This window comes from Jaculus jaculus, chromosome 5, assembly GCF_020740685.1.
Source record: "Jaculus jaculus isolate mJacJac1 chromosome 5, mJacJac1.mat.Y.cur, whole genome shotgun sequence".
Classification (NCBI taxonomy): domain Eukaryota; kingdom Metazoa; phylum Chordata; class Mammalia; order Rodentia; family Dipodidae; genus Jaculus; species Jaculus jaculus.
Window position 1 is genome coordinate 10,898,242 of NC_059106.1, and position 20,797 is coordinate 10,919,038.

General features: G+C 46.3%; 1 protein-coding gene across 10 annotated transcripts in view; it reads right to left on the reverse strand.

The window, feature by feature from the left end:
* The window catches only part of Pcnx2 (pecanex 2), a 200,038-nt gene that overhangs the window by 95,438 nt on the left and 83,803 nt on the right, over positions 1-20,797 (reverse strand). For all 10 annotated transcript variants that reach the window (XM_045150737.1, XM_004659700.2, XM_045150741.1 and 7 more), the window contains 2 exons: positions 13,516-13,608; positions 12,252-12,402 (listed from right to left, as the gene is read on the reverse strand). In XM_045150737.1, the coding sequence (XP_045006672.1) occupies positions 12,252-12,402; positions 13,516-13,608 (244 nt within the window). The remainder of the gene's footprint in view (positions 1-12,251; positions 12,403-13,515; positions 13,609-20,797) is intronic.

Sequence of the window (20,797 nt, forward strand, 5' to 3'; positions counted from 1 at the left end):
CCCTCAGTCCCTTCTTGCAGGAATGTGGTCACGGGGGTGAGAGAAGTAGCAAACAGCCATTGGAATCGTCAGCTACTGGAGACGGGACACAGGCTGCTGCTAGTAGGACTTCTGTGAACCCTCTGCCAGCGTGCGTCCCTTACTGCTCCCAGGTGGACCCCACCACCGAGCTGGCTTGGTGCACTGCTTCACTGTCATAGCTAGTACCCACTAGGCATCTGCTCAACACTAAGCCGGGATTTCTTAACGTATTTGTTCGAATTCCAAAGCACACTACCACTCCACACCATGTCTTTACACACTCAGTTTTATGTGTTTAGTACCTGCCACAGAGTAATGGTTCCTTTCAATATTAACCATGGGCTGGGCGATAGCTTAGGTGGTAAAGTGCTTGCTGCCTAAGAGTGACGGCCTGAGGTTGGACCCCAGCTGCCATATAAAAAATGCTGGTGGTGTGCACTTATGATCCCAACTCTGAGGAGGCAGAGACAAGGAATCTCTAAGGCTCCCTCTCTGGCTACTCTAGCAAAATCAGTGAGCTGTAGGTTCAGCATGAGATCCTGTCTGGGATAGTGTGAACAGAAGTGACTCCCACAGACTCAAGTGTTTGTGTTTACGCTCTCTACTTAGTGTCCAGCAGGGGAAGCCCTGCTGCAGGCTGAGTCTCTGGGACTGGGGATGGACTTGACTCCAGCCTCCTGGGTGCTGAGAAGCTGGTGCTCACTGCTGTCTCCCTGCCACTGGTGTATGAAGAGGTGAGCCAGCTTCTGGCTCCTGCGATGCTTGTCCCCCGCCATGGTGAAGCTTCCCTGGAAACTGTAAGTCTGAAATAAGTCATTTCCCCCCACAAGATGCTTCTGGTGCAGCCTTGTTTCCCAGCAATGAGAAAGTGACTGCTACGCTGCCTCAAACAATAAAGTGGAGAACAATGGGAGAAGACCCCTGGCATCGATCTCTGGCCTCCACATGCATGTGCGACACACATGAGCATGCATGCACACCACACATACACATAAATAAAAATATACCAGTTCCTCATGAGTCCGAGATTGCCAAGGGCCAGTATTCTGTCTTGCTTGCTGCTTCATGTAGACCCAGAACTTTCCAGCAGAACGACCAGCATGGAGGGGGGCCAATAAATGCTGGCCACTGTCTTATGGTTGCTCACGGTTGGGGAAATCCTGGGCATTTAAATTGAACACAGATGGACTTTTAAGAAAGAAACAGTCCTTTAGACTTGCTTCTGCTATTGTCCTGAGGCCACATTGCACACAGCTCGGGCTGTCCTTCCCTTAGCTGTGTGGCTGAGGCTGTCCATGAACTGCTAACCCTTCTGCTTCCACCTCCCAAGGCTGCAGTTATAGGCACATATCACCAGGCCTGGCAGTAAATGCTTTTCCTATGTGCACATGTGTATGTATGCATGCTCATATATGTGCCTGAGTGCGTGCATGTGCTCGAACACATGTATGTGTATGCATGTGTGTAGGTCAGAGGTCATTCCTCAGCAGCAGTCTGCCTTCTGTTGTTGTTTTATATCGTGAAGCAGGGTCCAGGTTGACCTGGACCTCACTCCACAGCCCAGACTTGCCTGTCTCATGTCATGGCCGTCCTCCTACCTCAGCCTGCCAAGTACTGGGATTAAAGGCGTGCGCCATCCTGCTCAGCTCAAGCACTTTTCTTGAGACCAGTTCTCTCGTGGTCTTGAACTCACCAGTTAGACTAGCCTGGCTGGCCAGGGAGCCACAGGGATGCACCTGTCTCTGCCTCCCTAGCATTAGAAGAACATATGTCAGTATACACGGCTTTTCTTTTTTAAACCTAGGTTCTAAGGATCAGGCTTGGGTCCTCATGCTTGCACAGCCCTCTCCCTAGTCCCAGGGTCTCTTTCTTGACTACGGAAAGAGAAAGTTGCCTAACTTTATCATCTATATCATATTAAACAATATTTCTGCTTTGGGTTTCACACATGATACAATCGGTTACAGTTAGATTTTCTTTCTACATGACATTAGCTCTTATTCTGATTTCTCAATTTACAAGAGATCAACAGTGTCCGATTGAGGCCATCACACCAAAAGCAATTCAGCTTGCTTAGAAGAAAATACATTTTCAGAGTCCCATCAACATTTGTCACCAATTCAGAGAAACATGACAACCTTGGCTAGATTCCTGGAGGAAAAAACAGTAAACAGAAAGAGATCTAAACCCATCTTATCCACAATGGTGTTAGAAACACATTTGCATTAGGGAATGATTGGGTGGCTCAATGCTGTGGAATTGCTGGAAACCATCTGGCCAGGGGGGCATGTGGCGGATTTTCAAAAGTTGTCATATTTGTTTTTAGAAAGGGATATTTTCCAGAGGGTACAGATAGGTCTGATGTGAGATGGGGGAGGGGATGTCTTCCTATTATATTCAGCAAGGATTTACTGTAGTTCATGATAACAAACACCAGGTCTTCATAAGAATTTCAGTTTATTCATCCAAGAATCATAAAGCAATGAATTTCAATTAAAATGGAAGTCACCACTAAGCTCTGAATTTATCACCCATGAAATTATTTGGGAGTGACATTATTTGTTCAGTGAGCATCTAACCATCAAATATATGTGTGTGCACATGTGTGTGCAAACATGTGTGTGCATGCATGCATGTGCGTGTGTGTGTGCATGTGTGTGAGCATGTTGGACAAACATTTGACCAGGAACAGCTTATGGGAGAAAAGTTTTATTTCAGGCTTACAAATTCTAAGGAAAAACCACCAAAGGTAGAAGGCACAGGTTCACTTCCACAGATCATAGCCGAGAGACACTACCGACAGCCAGCACAAACTAGCCAGAGCTCCTCCTGCTCCGAACACACTTTGAAGCTGGAAGTAAGATCCAACTCCAGGGACACACTCCCCAGCAGGCTGCTGGAGACTTAAGTGGCAAGCTTAATCCTAAATACCTTAAGCTATTGGGGACACACCTTCACATTCAAACCATCACATTCCTTCCCTGGCCCCCCGCAGCCTTTATCAACTTTAATACAGTTCAAAAATCCCAAAATTTCATCCGAGATTAAAGACTGTCTCTTCATATGTAGCCCTGTACAAATCAAATACAAGTTGCATGCTTCCAACATGTAATGTCACAAAGTAAACATTTCCATTATAAAAAGGCATAACAATGAGACCCTGGACCAAGGGAGTAATAGCAGCAAGTAAACACCAAACATCTGCAGTTCCAGTCCAACACCCATAACCAGTGATTACGTCTCTGCATTCCAATTCCGCCTCTCTAGCTGGACTAACTGAGCAGCTCTCCATAGCAGCCATTCCACAGTCCTGGCACATCCAAAACACCTTCAGGCCCACACTGTAAACCGTAGTTCATCTTCACAGCTCTGTACAACACTCTTTTTTTTTTAAATATTTTTTTAATTAATTTATTTATTTGAGAGTGACAGACACAGAGAGAAAGACAGATAGAGGAAGAGAGAGAGAATGGGCACACCAGGGCTTCCAGCCTCTGCAAACGAACTCCAGATGCGTGCACCCCCTTGTGCATCTGGCTAACGTGGGACCTGGGGAACCGAGCCTCGAACCGGGGTTCTTAGGCTTCACAGGCAAGCGCTTAACCGCTGAGCCATCTCTCCAGCCCTGTACAACACTCTTACTATGTCTCCAACACAGGATGCCAACCCTGTTCTCCACGCTGCAGAGGCTCTGGCTTTCCCTCATACAATGGCCTGACTGGGTCTCTACAGAGAATGCAACCCTGCTTCATTTTTCTCAGAGACCATTTCAAAAAACAAACCATGTTGCACTTCATGACACACTTCCTTGCATTTTTCATGTTCTCAAACCAGTACTAAGAGTGCTATATAGCCAAATTTGCAGATCTGGGGGGGGGGGGGGAATAAACCTTGACCATGAAGAGCAGCCTACTTCTTCAGAATTCTCCCTTCAAACCACCTTCTTGCAAAGGAATTTGTATTCTTACTCATTCAAGCCTTCCATGGGTGGATTTCACCCTTATTTATTCCATTGTCCCAGTGCAAAGCAGTGTGCCCACCCTTGATGGTCCCAATCAACCTGATAATTGCAGCTTCAGTAACCTAAAATCAGTCTCTATGCCAATAACTTCAAACTTGCTTAAATCTTTCCTATGATAAACCACTAAGCTTTTATTTTTCTATTCTTTACTTTCTGCCAAGCACACCAGTCCATTATATTTAAGCTCTTTTTTTTTTGAGAGAGAGAGAATGGGCACTTCAGGGCCTTTAGCTGCTGCAAACAAAGTCCAGACGTATGCACTCCCTTGTGTGAATGTGTGACATGGAGTGCCTGCATCACTGTATCTGGCTTACATGGGACCTAGATATTAGAACTTGAGTGTTGAAGCTTTACAGGCAAGTACCTTAACCACTAAGCTATCTTTCCAGCACTAAACTCAACTTTTAAAAATATTGTTTTATTTATTTATGACACAGGGAAGGGGGCAGAGAAGGAGAGAGACAGAGAGAGATTGATAGATATATAGAGAGAATGGGCATACCAACTGCTGCAAACAAACTTCAAATGCAAGTGCCATCTTGTGCATCTAGCTTATGTGGGTCCTGGTGATCAGAACCTTGGTTCTGTGGCTTTGCACGCAAGCACCTTAACCACTAAGACACCTCTCCAGCCCTTAAATTCAACTTTGATCAAATTCTCTAGGTATGGGTGGAAGATTGCAGCCAGTCTTTTTGCCAGTAGCCCAGTTCCAACAAAGTTCTTTCTTTCCCCTTGAAAAGATCATAAATAAGCCTTCACCATCCATAGTTCTCTTTGCATTTAGATTTTCAAACTCTCAATACAATAACCCATAAAGCATGGCTTACAGCACTGGCAGGCTCTTCCAGTCCAAAGTACCAAATCCTTCCCCATTCCTCCAGCACACAAGTTCTAAACGTTCAAAATGCACAGTCAGATTCATCGTAGCAATGACCCCACTTCTGGTACCAGTTTAACTGTAGCATTTATCTTCTCATTGCTAGACTAACATCTGATTAGAAAGAGCTTAGGCAAGGAAAGGGTTTATTTCAGGCTTACAGAAGCCCGGGGAAGCACCATCAGTGGCAGAAGAAACTGGCTCATTTCTGTAGGCTGATAGCAGAAAGACACCATCAAACAGCTGGAAAACACCAAGAGACGCAGCTCAATTGCTCTGAGTACTCTTTAGGGCTGGACTTAATATCTGCCCCCCACGATGCACCCTCCAGTAGGCTACTACAGATTTAAGTTGCAAGCTTAATCAAAAATACCTTAGGCTATGGGGAACATACCTTCTCATTCAATTACCACACTCCCGTAAATAATTTTTGTCAGGCATTCTGTCACAGAAAAGAAACTAACCCAGAACCTTTCTGTCACCTGACTGTGTAAGAGGTGACGTTGTAAGAGGTGCATCCCATGGGGCAGATCACGCAGACGTGGATAAGGATGGCTAATGCCTGGATCCTTAGGAGATGTAAACCGAGTCTCCAAGCAGAAGCAAAGCCAGGTGACATCCATGAAAACACAGTGCGCCACATTTCTGAAGGAAAAAGATCTAGAGAACTGGACCTGAACTCATTCACACTTAAGTTGCAAAACCTTTACTATTGTATTCAGAACCTTTGACACACATACATAACACAAACGCAATACTGTGTGAGAATTCAGGTGGGACTGCATACCTCATCTTTCCTGAACTTCCTGAACACCACAAAGAAAATGAACCTGGGCTAGAGAGATTGCTTAGTGGTTAAGGCGTTTGCCTATGAAGGCTAAGGACCCATGCTTGACTCTCCAGGTCCCATGTAAGCTACATGCACAAAGCAATGCAAGTGAGCAGGGTTGCACATGCACACAAGGTGGTGCATGTATCTGGACTTTGCAGTGGTTAGAGGCCCTGGCACGCCAATTCATTCTCTCTCTCTCTCTCTCTCATTAAAAAAAAAAAAAGTCTGTTGGGCTTGCCTCAGAAAGAAAGAAAGGAAGGAAGGAAGGAAGGAAGGAAATGAACTTGACCATGGCCAACATGTAAATATGATATCAAAGCCATCTTGGACTTCCACTGAGGGGTTTTAAATCTCATGGGAGGCCCAGAGGAGCGAGCACACAGCATTCATGAGATACCCACCAGGAGGAACAGGTGTGCATGTGGAATGTGAAGAAGAAAACATTTGGGGGAAAGATTTGTCCCGAGGCTGGGCTTCCCTGTTCCTAGTCAAGGAGAAGGATGTGCGGGGAGAGGTAGTGTGCCTACGGGAATAACAGCCCAGAATCAGACCTGAGATGTCCCGCTCCCAGGCTGCAAGGCTAAGATCTCTTTACAGTGTTGCTGATGGGGAATGGATTTCACTTTAATTCTTCCATCTTAGAATCCTACCGTCCTCAGTAACATTTGTGGAGATCCTCCAAGCTCCAGGCACTGGAACTCAGGCGCTACGTTCATACATGGGAGCAAAAGGGAGGAGCACAGAAAGGCGACCAATAATGCACAAAAATGCTAAACAAAACCCAAGTCCTATCTGAATTCTTTATTTTTTTTATTTTTTTTTTTATTTATTTATTTGAGAGCAACAGACAGAGAAAGAGGGCGATAGATAGATAGAGAATGGGCATGCCAGGGCCTCTAGCCACTGCAAAGGACCTCCAGAAGTGTGCACCCCTTGTGTATCTGGCTAATGTGGGTCCTGGGGAACTGAGCCTCGAACTGGGATCCTTAGTTTTGACAGGCAAGCGCTTAACCTCTAAGCCATCTCTCCAGCACCTATCTGAATTCTTAACAATCATTTCTTTTTAAACATTTTTTTAAAATTATTCTTATTGAGAGAGAGAGAGAGAGAGAGAGAGAGAGAGAGAGAGAGAGAGAGAGAAATGGATACACAGGACCTTCAGTCTACTGTGAATGAACTCCAGACACGTGCGCCCCCTTGTGTGCATGTGCGACATTGCATGCTTTCATCAGGGTGCGTCTGGCTACATGGCATCCGGAGATTTGAACATGAGTTCTTAGGCTTCGCAGGCAAGCACCTTAGCCACTAAGCCATCTCTCCAGCCCAACAAACCTTTCTTTTATGGGAAACCATGGAATGTTGATTAAAAGGAAGAAAGCTTGAAAATGCTGTAACATGATAAATGTCTCCTAAGTCCCCAAATTGTCTCTACAGTCACACTTAGTAAACTTAAAAAGAAAATTCGTGCAATTGCATTTTATAATGGCCTCTCTGTAATGTCCTAAATATGCAAAGAGACCGTAAAAAGACAGTGCTGGAGGGCTCTTCTTTCTCTTTCCTCTGGAATATTAGACCCCTGAGCAACACAATGCAAACTAATGATGCCATTTACAAGCTAACAGACGATGCATTACAACACAAAGCTTTAAATTTTCTTTAAGGGTTTCAGGTTGTGTTTTATTTAGATGCTTATGAGAGTACAATAGTCTTTCTCAGTAATTAAAAATTAATCAAAACCCTCCCCACGATGACTTAGGTTTAGGAGGACAATCTCCCCGCCCAAATCTTGAGTTGGGGTTGCAGTTACAGGGATTGAGGGCTTTCTGCTCTATAGTGGGCCATGTCTATTTCTATGTGGGGACATCTCAGATCAGACAGTCCTGGTCAGGTTTGAAGCATCTATGTGGAGAGATCCTGCTGGGAGGATGAACACGCCTGGGATTCAGTGTCGCTTGTCATTGCTCACTGACATCTCTCCCTCTGGGCTCAGGCTAAGGCTGGAAAGTCCTTCACAATGGCACTCATGTCTGTCACTGCTTATGCTCTACAAGCCTACTTCCAAAGAAGGCGAAATCCCATCACCCTGCTGCTAAAAGCCCTTGCACACTGCTCAGGATGAACTCAAAAGTTCCTCACCTTGACTTGTCTTTCCCCCACAGCTCTTTCTCTCTCTCTCTCTCTCTTTTTAAAATTATTTTCTTTATTTGAGAAAAAGAAAAAAGAGGCAGACATAGAGAGAGTATGGGCATGCCAGGGCTTCCTGTTACTGCTAACAAGCTCCAGGTAGATGTGCTGCTTAGTGCATCCGCTTTTATGTGAGTACTGGAAACTGAATTCTAGTCCTTAGGCTTTGTAGACAAGCACCTCAACTGCTGAGCCATCTTTCCAGCCTCAAAATATCTTTGGAAATGTTTTATTTCTTTCTTTATTTATTTATTTAAGAAAGAGGCAGATAGATAGAGAGGGGAGATGAGAATGGGCATGCCAGGGCCTCTAGCCACTGCAAAGGAACTCCAGCTGCATGTGTCACCTTGTGTATCTGGCATATGTGGATACTGGGGAATCAAACCTGGGTCATTAGGCTTTGCAGGCAAGCTTCTTAATCACTAAGACATCTCTCCATTACCATAGCTCTTTCTCCTTTTTAAAAAAATTTTATTTATTTATTTGAAAGATTGAAAGAGGAAGAGGCAGAGTGAGAGAATGGGTGCACCAGGGCCTACAGCCACTGCAAACGAACTCCAGATACTTGCACTACCTGGATCTGGCTTATGTGGGTCCTGGGGAATTGAACCGAGGTCCTTTGGCTTTGCAAGCAAATGCCTTAACTGCTAAGCCATCTCTCTAGCCCTACCACAGCTCTTTCTAATGGAGGTTTCTTGTGGCTCCTTCTATGCCTGGAATCCTCTTGTGTGACACTGCCCCTTTCTCCACAGTGGCAATCCAGGAAAGGGGAGGCCATCGTGCCAGGATTGGCTAAGAAGTTAGCTAATGAGAACATCTTGTGGAACAGTCGGGAGAGGTGGCCCTGCCATGGGACGGCCTGCCTGGCAGAGTCAGGATGAACTCCTGACTAGAGCACCCTGCTTCCTCAAGAGCGTTCTCCTCTGCCTCCCACATATTCTGCACGGTCTCTGGCACGAGATGGAAGGTGGAGACAGGAAGGATTCTGAGCTCACTGACCAGCCAACCTAACCTGCGTGGTGAGCTCCAGGCCAGCAAGAGACCCATCTCATAGGAGGTGGATGGCATTTCTGAGGACCACACCTGAGTTTGTCCTCTGCTTTCCACAGGCATACACACATGTGTACCGGCATACACATGAAAACACATATGCACATGCCCACACATATATACACACACCCATGCATAAAAACAAATACATCAATTAATTTAGAAATAATAAAACAGTGGAACATAATAAAATTTTTTCTGTTTAAGAGGTGAAGATTATCTTGGGCATTTTGTTACAGTGACAGAAACTGGCCAGCACATCAGCTGACCTTGAGTCCTGCTGGAGACCTTGTCCCCACTGCTGGCCCTGGTGGGCCTCACTGGGCCCACTCTGCCTTCTCCCGCCTTAGAGCAGAGATACCAGATCCATGCTGAGAACATGATTTCACTGATGCCACCTGGCCCTTTGGAGCCTGACACAGGAAGACAGTTTTCTCTGACAACTGGGAAACCAGCCAAAGTCCAAGAGAACTCCTTTCACTGAGGGGAAGCTAATAGATAAGAAGATCACTGGATGTGGCCCAAGGCACAATGTCTTCATTTAGATGGATTATGGTAAATCAGAACCCTTATCTAAAGAGGAAAAAGTTCTTGTCCTGGAGTGGAGGATTCAAGCTGGGGGGACAGAGTTGACAGGCATCTGCTGCTTTTCATTACAACTTGTTCTCCTTGATTTCTAACACTACGCATGTGCTGACAAAAGTGAAAGGCACATCGAGTCGCGTCTACCACACACGCACGCACGCGCACCAGGCCATCTGCAGCGCACAGACGAGATTTGCTAAGGCGCAAAGGAGAGCTCGTGGGGCTACAGATTTGCGACTCGTCACTGATGTTCTTTAAGAGTGTGGTTTAGGGCTGGAGAGATGGCTTAGCGGTTAAGCGCTTGCCTGTGAAGCCTAAGGACCCCGGTTCGAGGCTCGGTTCCCCAGGTCCCACGTTAGCCAGATGCACAAGGGGGCGCACGCGTCTGGAGTTCGTTTGCAGAGGCTGGAAGCCCTGGCGCACCCATTCTCTCTCTCTCCCTCTATCTGTCTTTCTCTCTGTGTCTGTCGCTCTCAAAATAAATAAATAAAAAAATTTAAAAAAAAAAGAGTGTGGTTTAAATGAGATTTCCAATTGACGTGTTTTATAGTTTATGCAATTTCTTATTCATTTATTCTAATACATCCAACACTTACAGCGTAAGCCTTTGTTACAACCAGGGTGTTTCTGTGTGCTACACTCCGTGTCCCTCAGAAATTGTCCTGCGCACGTCTGTCCACAGGCTACTCTTCCTTCAGTGAGTTTCGAAAGTGAAGGTCATTTATCTCGTCACTAAACTCATATTTACTAAATAATTCCCGTGTACCAAATACCAATTCCACATGTATTACATGAACCCATGCATTTTCTGCCTTATATGCATATCCACCTAACTGAAAGGTCTTAGCAACGTGACGTGGGGTCAGCTGAAACCCTTCACTGGGGCCCGAGCTCCTGCTGCTGCTCCCGTAGCTGGCAAACAGCCAGGGCCCACCTCACTGGGAGCATGGGGACCAGACTCTCCCACTGTGGCAGCGACGCGGGGCTGTTAACTGAATCGGCTGCTCTGGAATGACAGATGTCATATTTATTCCATTTTTACGTCACTGGTTCCCAGAGCTTGGCATCCCACGGGAACGGGGTCAGTGAATGATGTGCCGGCACACCCTCACCGTCAACTCGGCTGGCTCTGCGATCAAGCAGAAGACACACCCCTGGGCATGTCTGTGGGAGGGCTTCCAGAGAGGTGTAACTGAGCAAGGAAGACCCACCTTGAATGTGGGCAGCGCCACCCCGTGGGCTGGGGTCCCACAGTGAATGAAAATGAGGAGTCAGGCTGAGCACCAGCCTTCACGCCTCGGCTTTCTCACGGCAGAAGCCACGTGACCAGCTGCCTCACGCTTGTTCTGCCGGGTCATGGACTAGGTTCGTGAACTGTAAGCCAAACTAACCCTTTTTGCTTAAGGTGCTTGTTGACAGGTATCTGGTCACATTCATGTGAGTTTTCTCATTGCTGTGACTTGTATTGGTGGAAAACACAGCGAATTCTTTTTGCAGAGGAGCAACTTTTGGGCTGGGAAAACAGCTCAGTTGACACCGTGTTTACCATGCAAGCATGAAGACCTGGTATGGTCGTACGTGATTATAATCCCAGCAGTGGGAAGGAGAAGACAAGGTGCTTGCTCGCCAACTGATCTAATTGATGGGATCTGGGCCAATGAGAGACCCTGTCTCAATGACAGGGTGGATGACACCCAAAGGACAACACCCAAAGTTGTCCTCTGCAGCTGGAGTGACTAAAGAGAGTTACTTGCAAAGTTGTCCTCTGACCTCCACACGCACGCACACACACATACACACACATTTACAGGTACATGCACACCAACACACATGCACTGCACACACAGAAAAGCAACCTTGGAGTTGGGGGTGTGGCCCGGTGGGTGCGGGGCTTGGTGGCAAACACGAAGCCATGGGTTTCATCCCCAGCACCCCGTAAAGCTGGGTGTGGTGGTGCACACCTGTAACCCCAGCACTGGGAGGTGGAGGCAAAAGGCTCAGACACTCAAGGCCCAGGCTGGCCTCAGACTCACTATGTAGCCGAGGATGACCTGGAATTCTTTGATTGTCCCATGTACTAGAATTACAGGCATTGCTACCACACCACACTTGTGTGATGCTGGAGGCGGAGCCCGAGACAGGCAGGCACTCTAACGGCCGAGCTGCCCCCCAGTCCTCGGAGAAACCTGTGTCTCATCTCAAGATCTGAAGCTGCCAGCATCATCAGGCTGCTAACCCTATGGGAACTTCCAAGTCAACCTGGTGTAGGCGCAGCCAGCATACAGGCAAAGCTAGCTCGGGAACTCGAGGATCCAGCACCTGACAGTTACGAGTCAAGTACCAAGGGTGGTCAAGTGATGCTCTTTAGTATCCAGTCAACATGAACCAGAAGCGGAATCCGCAAGTGTGCACCACAGACGTCGATTTTACTGCAATGTCAATAAGCAGTAATTCTGAAGGGAACACATGTAATCAACCAGACTCTGCTTTCCTGCTCCGGCTGGCCCGTCTGCAGCAGCACGCTCTCCTTGGAAGGCACACACTCCTTTGCCTTGCGGGGAGATATGCACAATGCATCTGCTGTCGTTTGGGCTGTGGCACTGCACACACTCACATGGGTGTGAACCCGTGCCATAAGTGTGCCCAGCATGCCTTCTCCCTCCGGGGGCTGCAGCACTGACCTTGGGCTTCCTGCTGCTGGTACTCCTTACTCTTGAACACGGGGTGTGACACCCACATCCATGGGTGGTGCTTGCGGAGCTGAGGGAGCAGGTGGTGGGTGACGAGCCCCACGGTGCCTGCCAGGGCAAAGAGCACGATGCTGAGAAATGGCTGTGAAGGAGAAGAGCAAGAGGTCAGGGGTCAGAGGAGGGAGGGCGTCCATGGCAGCGTGCACCCCCAGCGCCGTCCCCCCCCCATCTCCCACTTCAGGAAGAGAAGCTGTGTGCCGACAGCTACTCAGAATATGGGGGGAGGGGCGCCCTGGAAGGAAGAGACTGGAACCCACTGTGGCACATCTTTATTCTTTCTTTGTCCCTCCCTCCCCTTTCCTTCCTTCCTTTTCCCTTTTTATTTCCTCCCTTCCCTTTGTTTTTCTTTCTTTCCTTCCTTCCCTCCCCTTCTCTCTCTCTTCTTTCCTTCCTCTCTTCCTTTCTCATGTGTCTTGTGCATGTTTGTGTGTAGTATGTGTGCTTTTGTCTTCATATATGTGTGGGTACACAGGCACATGTGTGTACAGGTGTGCATGCATGCATGCATGTGTGTGTGCATGTGTGTGGAGGCCAGAGATCAATACTAGGTGTCTTCCTCAGTCCCTCTCCAGGTGATGTTTTTGAGACAAGGCCTCTCACAGAACCTGGAGCCCACCAATTCAGCTAGCCGATGAGCCCCACGGATTTTCTGTCTCCGCCTTTCCCAGCACTGGGATTACAGGCGCGCACTTCCATGCCTGGCGGTTTCATGGGGCCTTGCAGGATCTAACCTCAGGCTCCCGCACTTGTCTGGCAAGAGCTTTACCAGCTGAGCCAGCGCTCCAGCCCTCGCTATTTCTTAGAAGAAGTGAACATGGTTAGCTGATAAACTTCTCACTGGAAGGGGTGATTATAAACGTCCCGAATTGGTGTTCTGAGGTGGTAGAGAGCAGTCTGAAACAACCATCGTATAGCATCTCATCCGGACCCGTGCTTTTGTTTGTCCTCTCTGTCCTTGTGGCTCTGAGACCTTTGTCTCGCCCCTCATGTGGCAGCGTCTCTCTTCTACTCATGGAGGTCTGCCGGCTGCTGTCACATCAGCAAACTTCCTAGACCATCACTCTCGGGGACAGACACCTCCCCCAGTGGAGATCATGAGCATTCACCTGGGAGGTAACCAAGTCCCCTCCGCGCCCCCACCGCACTCGCCCTTCACTGTGAGAACGAGCAGGAAGTCAGAGCTTGGGGTACCTACTCTTAAGGACAGGAACACGGTGCTCGCGCTGAGTGCAAACGAGAGAATGGCGGCCACTGAGCAGACGACGAGGTCCGATCTCAGGATGTCCTTCTGCAAAGAGAAGGCCAGTGGTAAGGTCGGCCCTGCCTAGTGACCCTCCATGGATCTGCCCAGGGGACTTGATGGCAGAACGCTGACCCCTGACCCGCCATTCCTCCAGCCCTCGTTGATGCACCCCACCCACACTGACCGTTCGCTAGCTTCTGTTGGGAGTTCAGAGGAAACACCCACGAGGGAGACTCAGGGATCAAAGAGAAATCATACGTGTGATCAAAGTGAGAAGACACCCCAAGCACTCACAGATAGAAGGCAGGCATGAAACGCACCCGGGTCAAGAGAGGCAGACTTAGCGCACGTCCACACAGCGGGGATCACAGGGCAGAGATCGGCATGGACAAGCCTTGGTAGTCAATTAAAGACGGATTTTGTCGACAGTCTCAGCACGTAAGGGCATGAGCAGACTGGCTGACAGATTCAGGGGCCAACCCAAAGACTAGCCAACACGGGTGCTGTGGAGGCACTTGGGGGTTCTGTAGCCATTGTGGGTGAAACTGGATCAGACATGAATTCCATTCCTGCCAAGGTGGGGTGAGAGCTTCCAGTTCCCTCTTTGGCCTCCTGGCCCTAACCAAAATTGCATGGAAGAAGCTAGCTCTCCCCTGTCTCCTTCAACATTGGGCACTTCTTAAAATCACACTGTGTTGAGCTTGAGAGATGGCTTAGTGGTTAAGGCTCATGCCTGTGAAGCCTGAGGACCCAGATCTGATTATCCAGGTCCCATGTTCGTTTGCAGTGGCTAGAGGCCCTGGCGTGCCCATTCTCTCTCTCTGTGTGTCTCTCTCATCAATAAATAAAAATAAAAGGGCTGGAGAGATGGCTTAGCGGTTAAGCGCTTGCCTGTGAAGCCTAAGGACCCCGGTTCGAGGCTCGGTTCCCCAGGTCCCACGTTAGCCAGATGCACAAGGGGGCACACGCGTCTGGAGTTCGTTTGCAGAGGCTGGAAGCCCTGGCGCGCCCATTCTCTCTCTCCCTCTATCTGTCTTTCTCTCTGTGTCTGTTGCTCTCAAATAAATAAATAAAAAATTTAAAATAAAATAAAATAAAAAATAAAATTATACTGTGTTGTTTCTTGCACGTCACACCCCTGGCTCAATACCCATGTTAACACGCAGAGCGAGGAAGAGATCTGGAGAACACTGGAAAGGGGAACGCTGCCCGAGGTCTGCGGTCGGTAAGTAATACACAAGGCAAGGCTTGATTACTGAACAGCTAGGTGAAGGAACACAGCCGCCATATCACTGCATCGTTCATCTGCTGAACATGCTTTGAAATTCCTTTCCTACGTTTACAAGTGCTGGACATAGGAGGAATCAAAAAGTGATAAAACTCTTTTTTATAAGTAAGATTTTTATTTATTTTAGATTTCTTCTCAGCAAAAGCAGACTGATTTCCAGGCACAGAATGAAATCGATCTCTGGTTTTTTGCCCTCGATCTATCAGATGCTTGCAGTCAGAGGTTCCCATGAATTCTGACTCTAAGGAGTGGCTAAAATTCAGACACTGCATTCATAAGACAGCCCCAAAAACCCACCACCAGGGCAAAGTCTTGAAATTCACTGCATTGTCACATGGTAGAGACAGGTTAACTGTTTTTTTTTTTTTTTTCCTGCTTTTAAAAAATTTATTTATTTGAGAGAGAGGAGGGTAGACAGAGAAGAATGGGCATACCAGGGCCTCAGGCAACTGAAAACTCCAAATGCACGTGCCACCTTGTGTATCTGGCTGACATGGGTCCCAGTGAATCGAACCCAGGATTTTTGGGCCTTGGGGTTTGTTTTGTGTCTGCTTATTAGATTCACCAACATCCCTTCCTCTTGTTTTTGTCTCTCTGTTCACTCTTGCAAATCAAGCCACCCACCCCATCCGAGGCCCCTTTCAGAATTCCATTTGGAGGCTGGGGAGATGGAGCGGGGTTGCGTGTGCTTCCTGCATAAGTGTGACAGCCTGAGAGCGCCTGGGACAGCCATAGCTTGCACGTCCAGATGCCATGGAAATAGCTGGATGTGGCCACGGGCACCTGCGGCGCCAGTCATGCAGAAAAAGGCAACGAGAATCCAGTTGTTGGAGCCACACAAGCTCCGAAATCAGTAGAGATGCCAGTTCAAACAACCACTGGATGGAAAAGCGATGGAGCAAAACACCCACCCAATATTCTGTTCTGGATCACCATAGGAGAGGGCCCCTGACACAGGTGCCATATTATTAGGTGCCATACCATGCCATGCCCACACTCACCACATTATGTGTGTGTGTGTGTGTGTGTGTATACACACACATATATATATACACACACACACGCACAAAAGCAAAAGAAAATTCAATTTTAAGACAAAAACTCCATTTTTCAGACAAAAAATATTTTGTCTAAAATATTTTTATTTTTGCCTTCAAAACCATTGAAAGATATTTTCACCATATATAGAATTCTTACTTGGCCGTTACTTTATTCACAAAACGTTTGATATATCACAACACCGCCTTCTGCCTTCCACATGCTCTTGATAAGTGAGGGCTCGGCATGCTTCTCACCTAACGTCCCCAGCTTGGCCCCTGCCTGTGCCGAGCGCCCTGACCCTGGCTCGGAGCCTCTTGTACTTGGTCTGCTGTGCCCTTCTTCCTCTTTTTTTTTCACCTGATGTGTGACTCAGTGGGGTCTCTAAGGATCTGAATAAGTGTCTACCACTTTTGGAAAGTTCTCAGACATTATCAAAAACTGATAGATCCCCCTTTCTCTCCCTCTTTCTCTCAGCATTCACTATATAGGTTAGATCTTAGATCTTAATCTTCTCTTCAAGGATCTTCATTTCTTTTTCTCATTTCTTGAGCTTTTAAAAATATTTTATTTTTATCCATTTCTTTATTTGAGAGAGAGAAAGGAAGAGGCAGATTGAGAGAGAGAGGGAGAGAGAAAAAATGGGTACACAAATGACCCCCAGAAGCATGCACCACCATGTGCATCTGACTTCCATAGGTCCTGGGGAATCAACCCTGGGTCCTTTGGCCTTTCAGGCACTTTAACCGCTAAGCCATCTTCCCAGCCTTTGAGTTTTGTTTTTTTTTCTATTAAAGTTGCCTTCTGGAAATTTTTATCTTTATCCATCAGTTTACTAATTTTCTATTCAGAGGCCTCTAATCTCCCAGGGAATGGGGGTGAGGGCTGCTTCTCTTTCTGATTGTTTCTTCATTTGCTATATTTGTCTAGAGAATTCTTTCTGGCTCTCTTTCAAGCAGATGGGATCATTTTAAATAACTTCTGTGGTCTCTGTCCTAAACCTTGCCATTGAGTGTTGTTTTTAACCCGGTGCCTCAGACCCATGATACCTGAGTAACTGTGGACCTTCTTCTGAGGGGCCCTGACTTCCTGGGGGAGTTGTAAAATTTATTGGAAGCTACTCATTTCCTTTAGGTAATTGTCCCTGAAAAGCCCTGTAGGCCTAAGATGCAGGAATCTTCTAGGAACGACTCATGTCTGTTTCTGCTGTGATGCACTTCCTGTGAAGGCCACTTTTACTTTAGTGCATAAAATAGAGGGCTCAGAGCCATCAATATACATGAAATTGTACTGTGAATCCATGAAAACTGGCAACTCCCCAAGATGTCACAGTGAGGAGATGGGACAGGCGGCAGAGAGAATGATGACCAAGCTGACTTCTGCTCCACCCCCCCTGGAGAGCATGGGCCTGTGTCCCAGCCCACCGGTGGGTGATCTGCCACTGGGCTCCCAACCTTGCAGCCCCTGGCTTTGATTTCTGTTCTCCACAAACAAGGGCTGAAGACCAAGGTTCAAGCTTATCCAGATGCCTCTGGGACAAAAAGCTTCCCACCCTACTTCCTCTAGCCTCCTATTTGTTCAAATTCGTATTATTTTCTCAGAACTTTTATTGCAAAATATTTTTGTTATTTTATTCAGAATGTTTTGCTTTTAATCAGCAAAGAGTTTGACAATAAAAAGGTACCTGCCATAATGCCAGGGATGGAAAGGCCTTACTTGATTTCTCCTCTTCTCCCTCGCCCTCCTTTTTTTCTGAAACTCTTTAATCCTGTTCTGATTTACTTTGGTGTCTAATGACAGATTAGCATGTAAAACTATTTTTCTTTCCCACTGCTAAATGCCACACCTCGAATGTTCAATTCTTGACTGTGACATTTAATTTTCACAGAGTACATTCACATAAATGCTTTGAGTCTTTTCCGTGTCTCTCTGATCTACTAATCCTGCTCTCTAATCTTGGATGGGTCTCATACTTTTTTTCCCTCATTATTCAGCCTTTTTGCTAAACTCCTGGATCTCAAACTGCTAAGTTCCTTTTGCTTATCTTTCTCTTTCAAGTCTTGTTTGAAACTATTAACTGCTGGGGTGTTTTTTCTAAATAAATTTTAGAATTTTTTTGCCAGTGCTGTGAATGCAATTCCTTTGGAAATGTTGTGAGCTATATTAAACATACATATTTATTTTGAAAGGATTGGTGGTTTATAGACCTCAATTTCCTGTCCAAAGTCAGGCTGGGTCTCTTCACCAGCATATAATCAGAATTGCATCTACAAGTTAATAGACCACCATCCTTTATCACCTCACTGCTTCTTAAGTTCATTTCTATTATCAGTTCATATACTTTGTTACTACTGTGAGTTGGGTTGGCTTTTTATTATTTTCTAAGGTTATTTTGGATATGGTAAAATGTTCTTACTTAAAATTTTTGTTTTGTTTGGTTTGGTTTTGGTTTTTCGAGGTAAGGTCTGACTGTAGCTCAGGCTGACCTGGAACTCACTATGCAGTCTCAAGGGTGTACTTGGGATTTGGAGGTTCAGAGTAGAGGGCTCGGATCCCCTGAGGCCATCGTGTTTGTGCAGGAAGTACACGTGACCGTGAGATGGCTCTTTGGCTTGTGCCCTTTCTGTTTAAAACTGTCTTTTCTCTGGTGCAAACTTAGTTTTTTGTTGTTGCTGTTGTTTTTTTCTCAATCCTAACTGATTTTAATAACATCTTCGATGCATTCTTTCTGTATGTAATAATGTAACCTCCATTTCCCTCTTCCAAGCTGCATATGAGCCAGAGCTTCTAAAGCAATGCTCAGCAACTCTAATGCTTTGCTCTTTAGTTTAAGAAGTCCAGGCATGCTTAAGCAAGAAATGCATTCCCTCTTGTTACATAAAACATTTAAGAATTATTGAGGCATAGGGTTATTTTTTTGTTGCTGTTGTTATTGATTTGTGGAGCTTCGTGTAACTTCCCCACAGAAAAGCTTAAGAAACTGGCCCAACACACCTCAGTCTGCAGACTTGGTCATTGTTGGAATAAGAAAATGCTAGATATTATTAACCAATGATTTGGAAGCCATTTGAAGTTTATAAATAAAAAAAAAAAAAACCAGGCTTCTAAAGATGATTGGTCCATACTAATTAAGGAAAATGGATATAATGAAAGTAGTGTATATTAACATGACAGTGTGCTGAAAATGAAGGGTAAAAACTAAAGGGCTCACAATGAGGCATATAGAAAAGTAATCGTGGGCTGGGGAAATGTCTTAGCAGTTGAAAATGTTGCTTCTAAGACCTGTGTGCTCTGGTTCTATTCCCCAGTACCTACATAAAGCCAGGTGCACAGGGTGTTGCATGAATCTAGATTTTTTTAAATGTTTTATTTATTTATTTATTGACAGAGAAAGAGGGAGAAAAAGAGAGATAATGGGTGCACCAGGGGCTCCAGCCACTGCAAACAAACTCCAGATGCGTGTGCCTCTTGTGCATCTGGCTTACGTGGGTCCTGGGGAATCAAACCTGGGTCCTTTGGTTTTGCAGGCAAGCATCTTAACTGCTAAGCCATCCCTCCAGCCCATGAATCTGGATTTTGTTGGATGGCAAGAGGCCGTAAGGCACTCATTTATTCATTCTCTCTCTTTGGAAATAAATACTTTAAAAAAAAAAAAGAGGGTTGGAAAGATGGCTTAGCTGTTAAGTTGCTTCCCTATGAAGCCTAAGAACCCATGTTCGACTCTCCAGACCCCACACAAGACAGACGTACAAAGGTAAGGCAAGGGCAAGGTCACACGTGCACATGGTGTAAGCATCTGCAGTTTGATTGCAGTAGCTGAGGCCCTGGTGCACCAACTCTGTCTCTCTCTCTCTTTCAAAATAAAAAAATAAAAAATAAAAGTAATGCCAGAATAAATACTGATATACCAGAGAATGGGAGGGAATAGGGCGGGATAATATGTTCAATGTGCAATATATACCTTTTAGAAAAAAGTTTTAAAAGGAAAGAAAAGAAGAGAAGAAGAATGCCTGCAAACTGCCTGTGGAGAGTTTCTATCTTCGTTAACTACTGGGTGAGTTTAGGGAGGGAAGACTGTGTGCATCACCCATCTTGTTCCTGAGAAGGACACAGGGCCTCTGGCATCTTTCCAGCTTTCAAGAACAGTATTTCCTGATGTGCCGTCTGTAGAAAACCTGGCAGACTCCCCAGTGGGCATTCCGCTGGAAAGGCAGCCAAGCCCCCGAGAGCGCTCAGGATCCAAGCTTGTGCAGTGCCTCCCTGACTACCTGACGTCAGAGCCCAGGCAGACCCACACGAGGCGGGACACTGTAGCGCTCGTTTCTGTGACTCCATTGTGCTACAGTAAGAAGAGAATGGCCCAGAAGCTCCCAGACAGACCCTGTCTCAAACAAGGCAAAATGTGAGGACCAACACCCAAGGCTGTCTGTCCCTTGACCACCATACATAAACGATGGCACAAGCACATCTACACTCACCCCACACGAACACACACACACACACACACACACACACAGCCTTCAGGCCTCTGCAAAACCCAAATGAATCAAAATGGGGAAAAGAGGGACCAGAAAACCACAATCTAGTGGGTCTCCCTGGGGGCTTCTTTCTCCTCAAACCAAAATTGAGGTAAAGAAAGAGAGATGGGCTAACAGAGAAAACAAGGGGCAGATGGGAGAAAGAGAAACACAGTGAGAGATGAGAGATCTTATATTTACACTACCACACAAAAGATCTACAAGCTGAATCTGGTATTCCGGTTAATATATTTTAATGAGACCAGAGAGTTTTCAGAGAAAGAAACACAAACAAGGCATTAAACCACCTCACAAGGCATGCTCTACACTGGCAAAGCATTTCAAGGGCCATGAAAATCAAATAGCCACACTGAACCTGTCACATCTAACC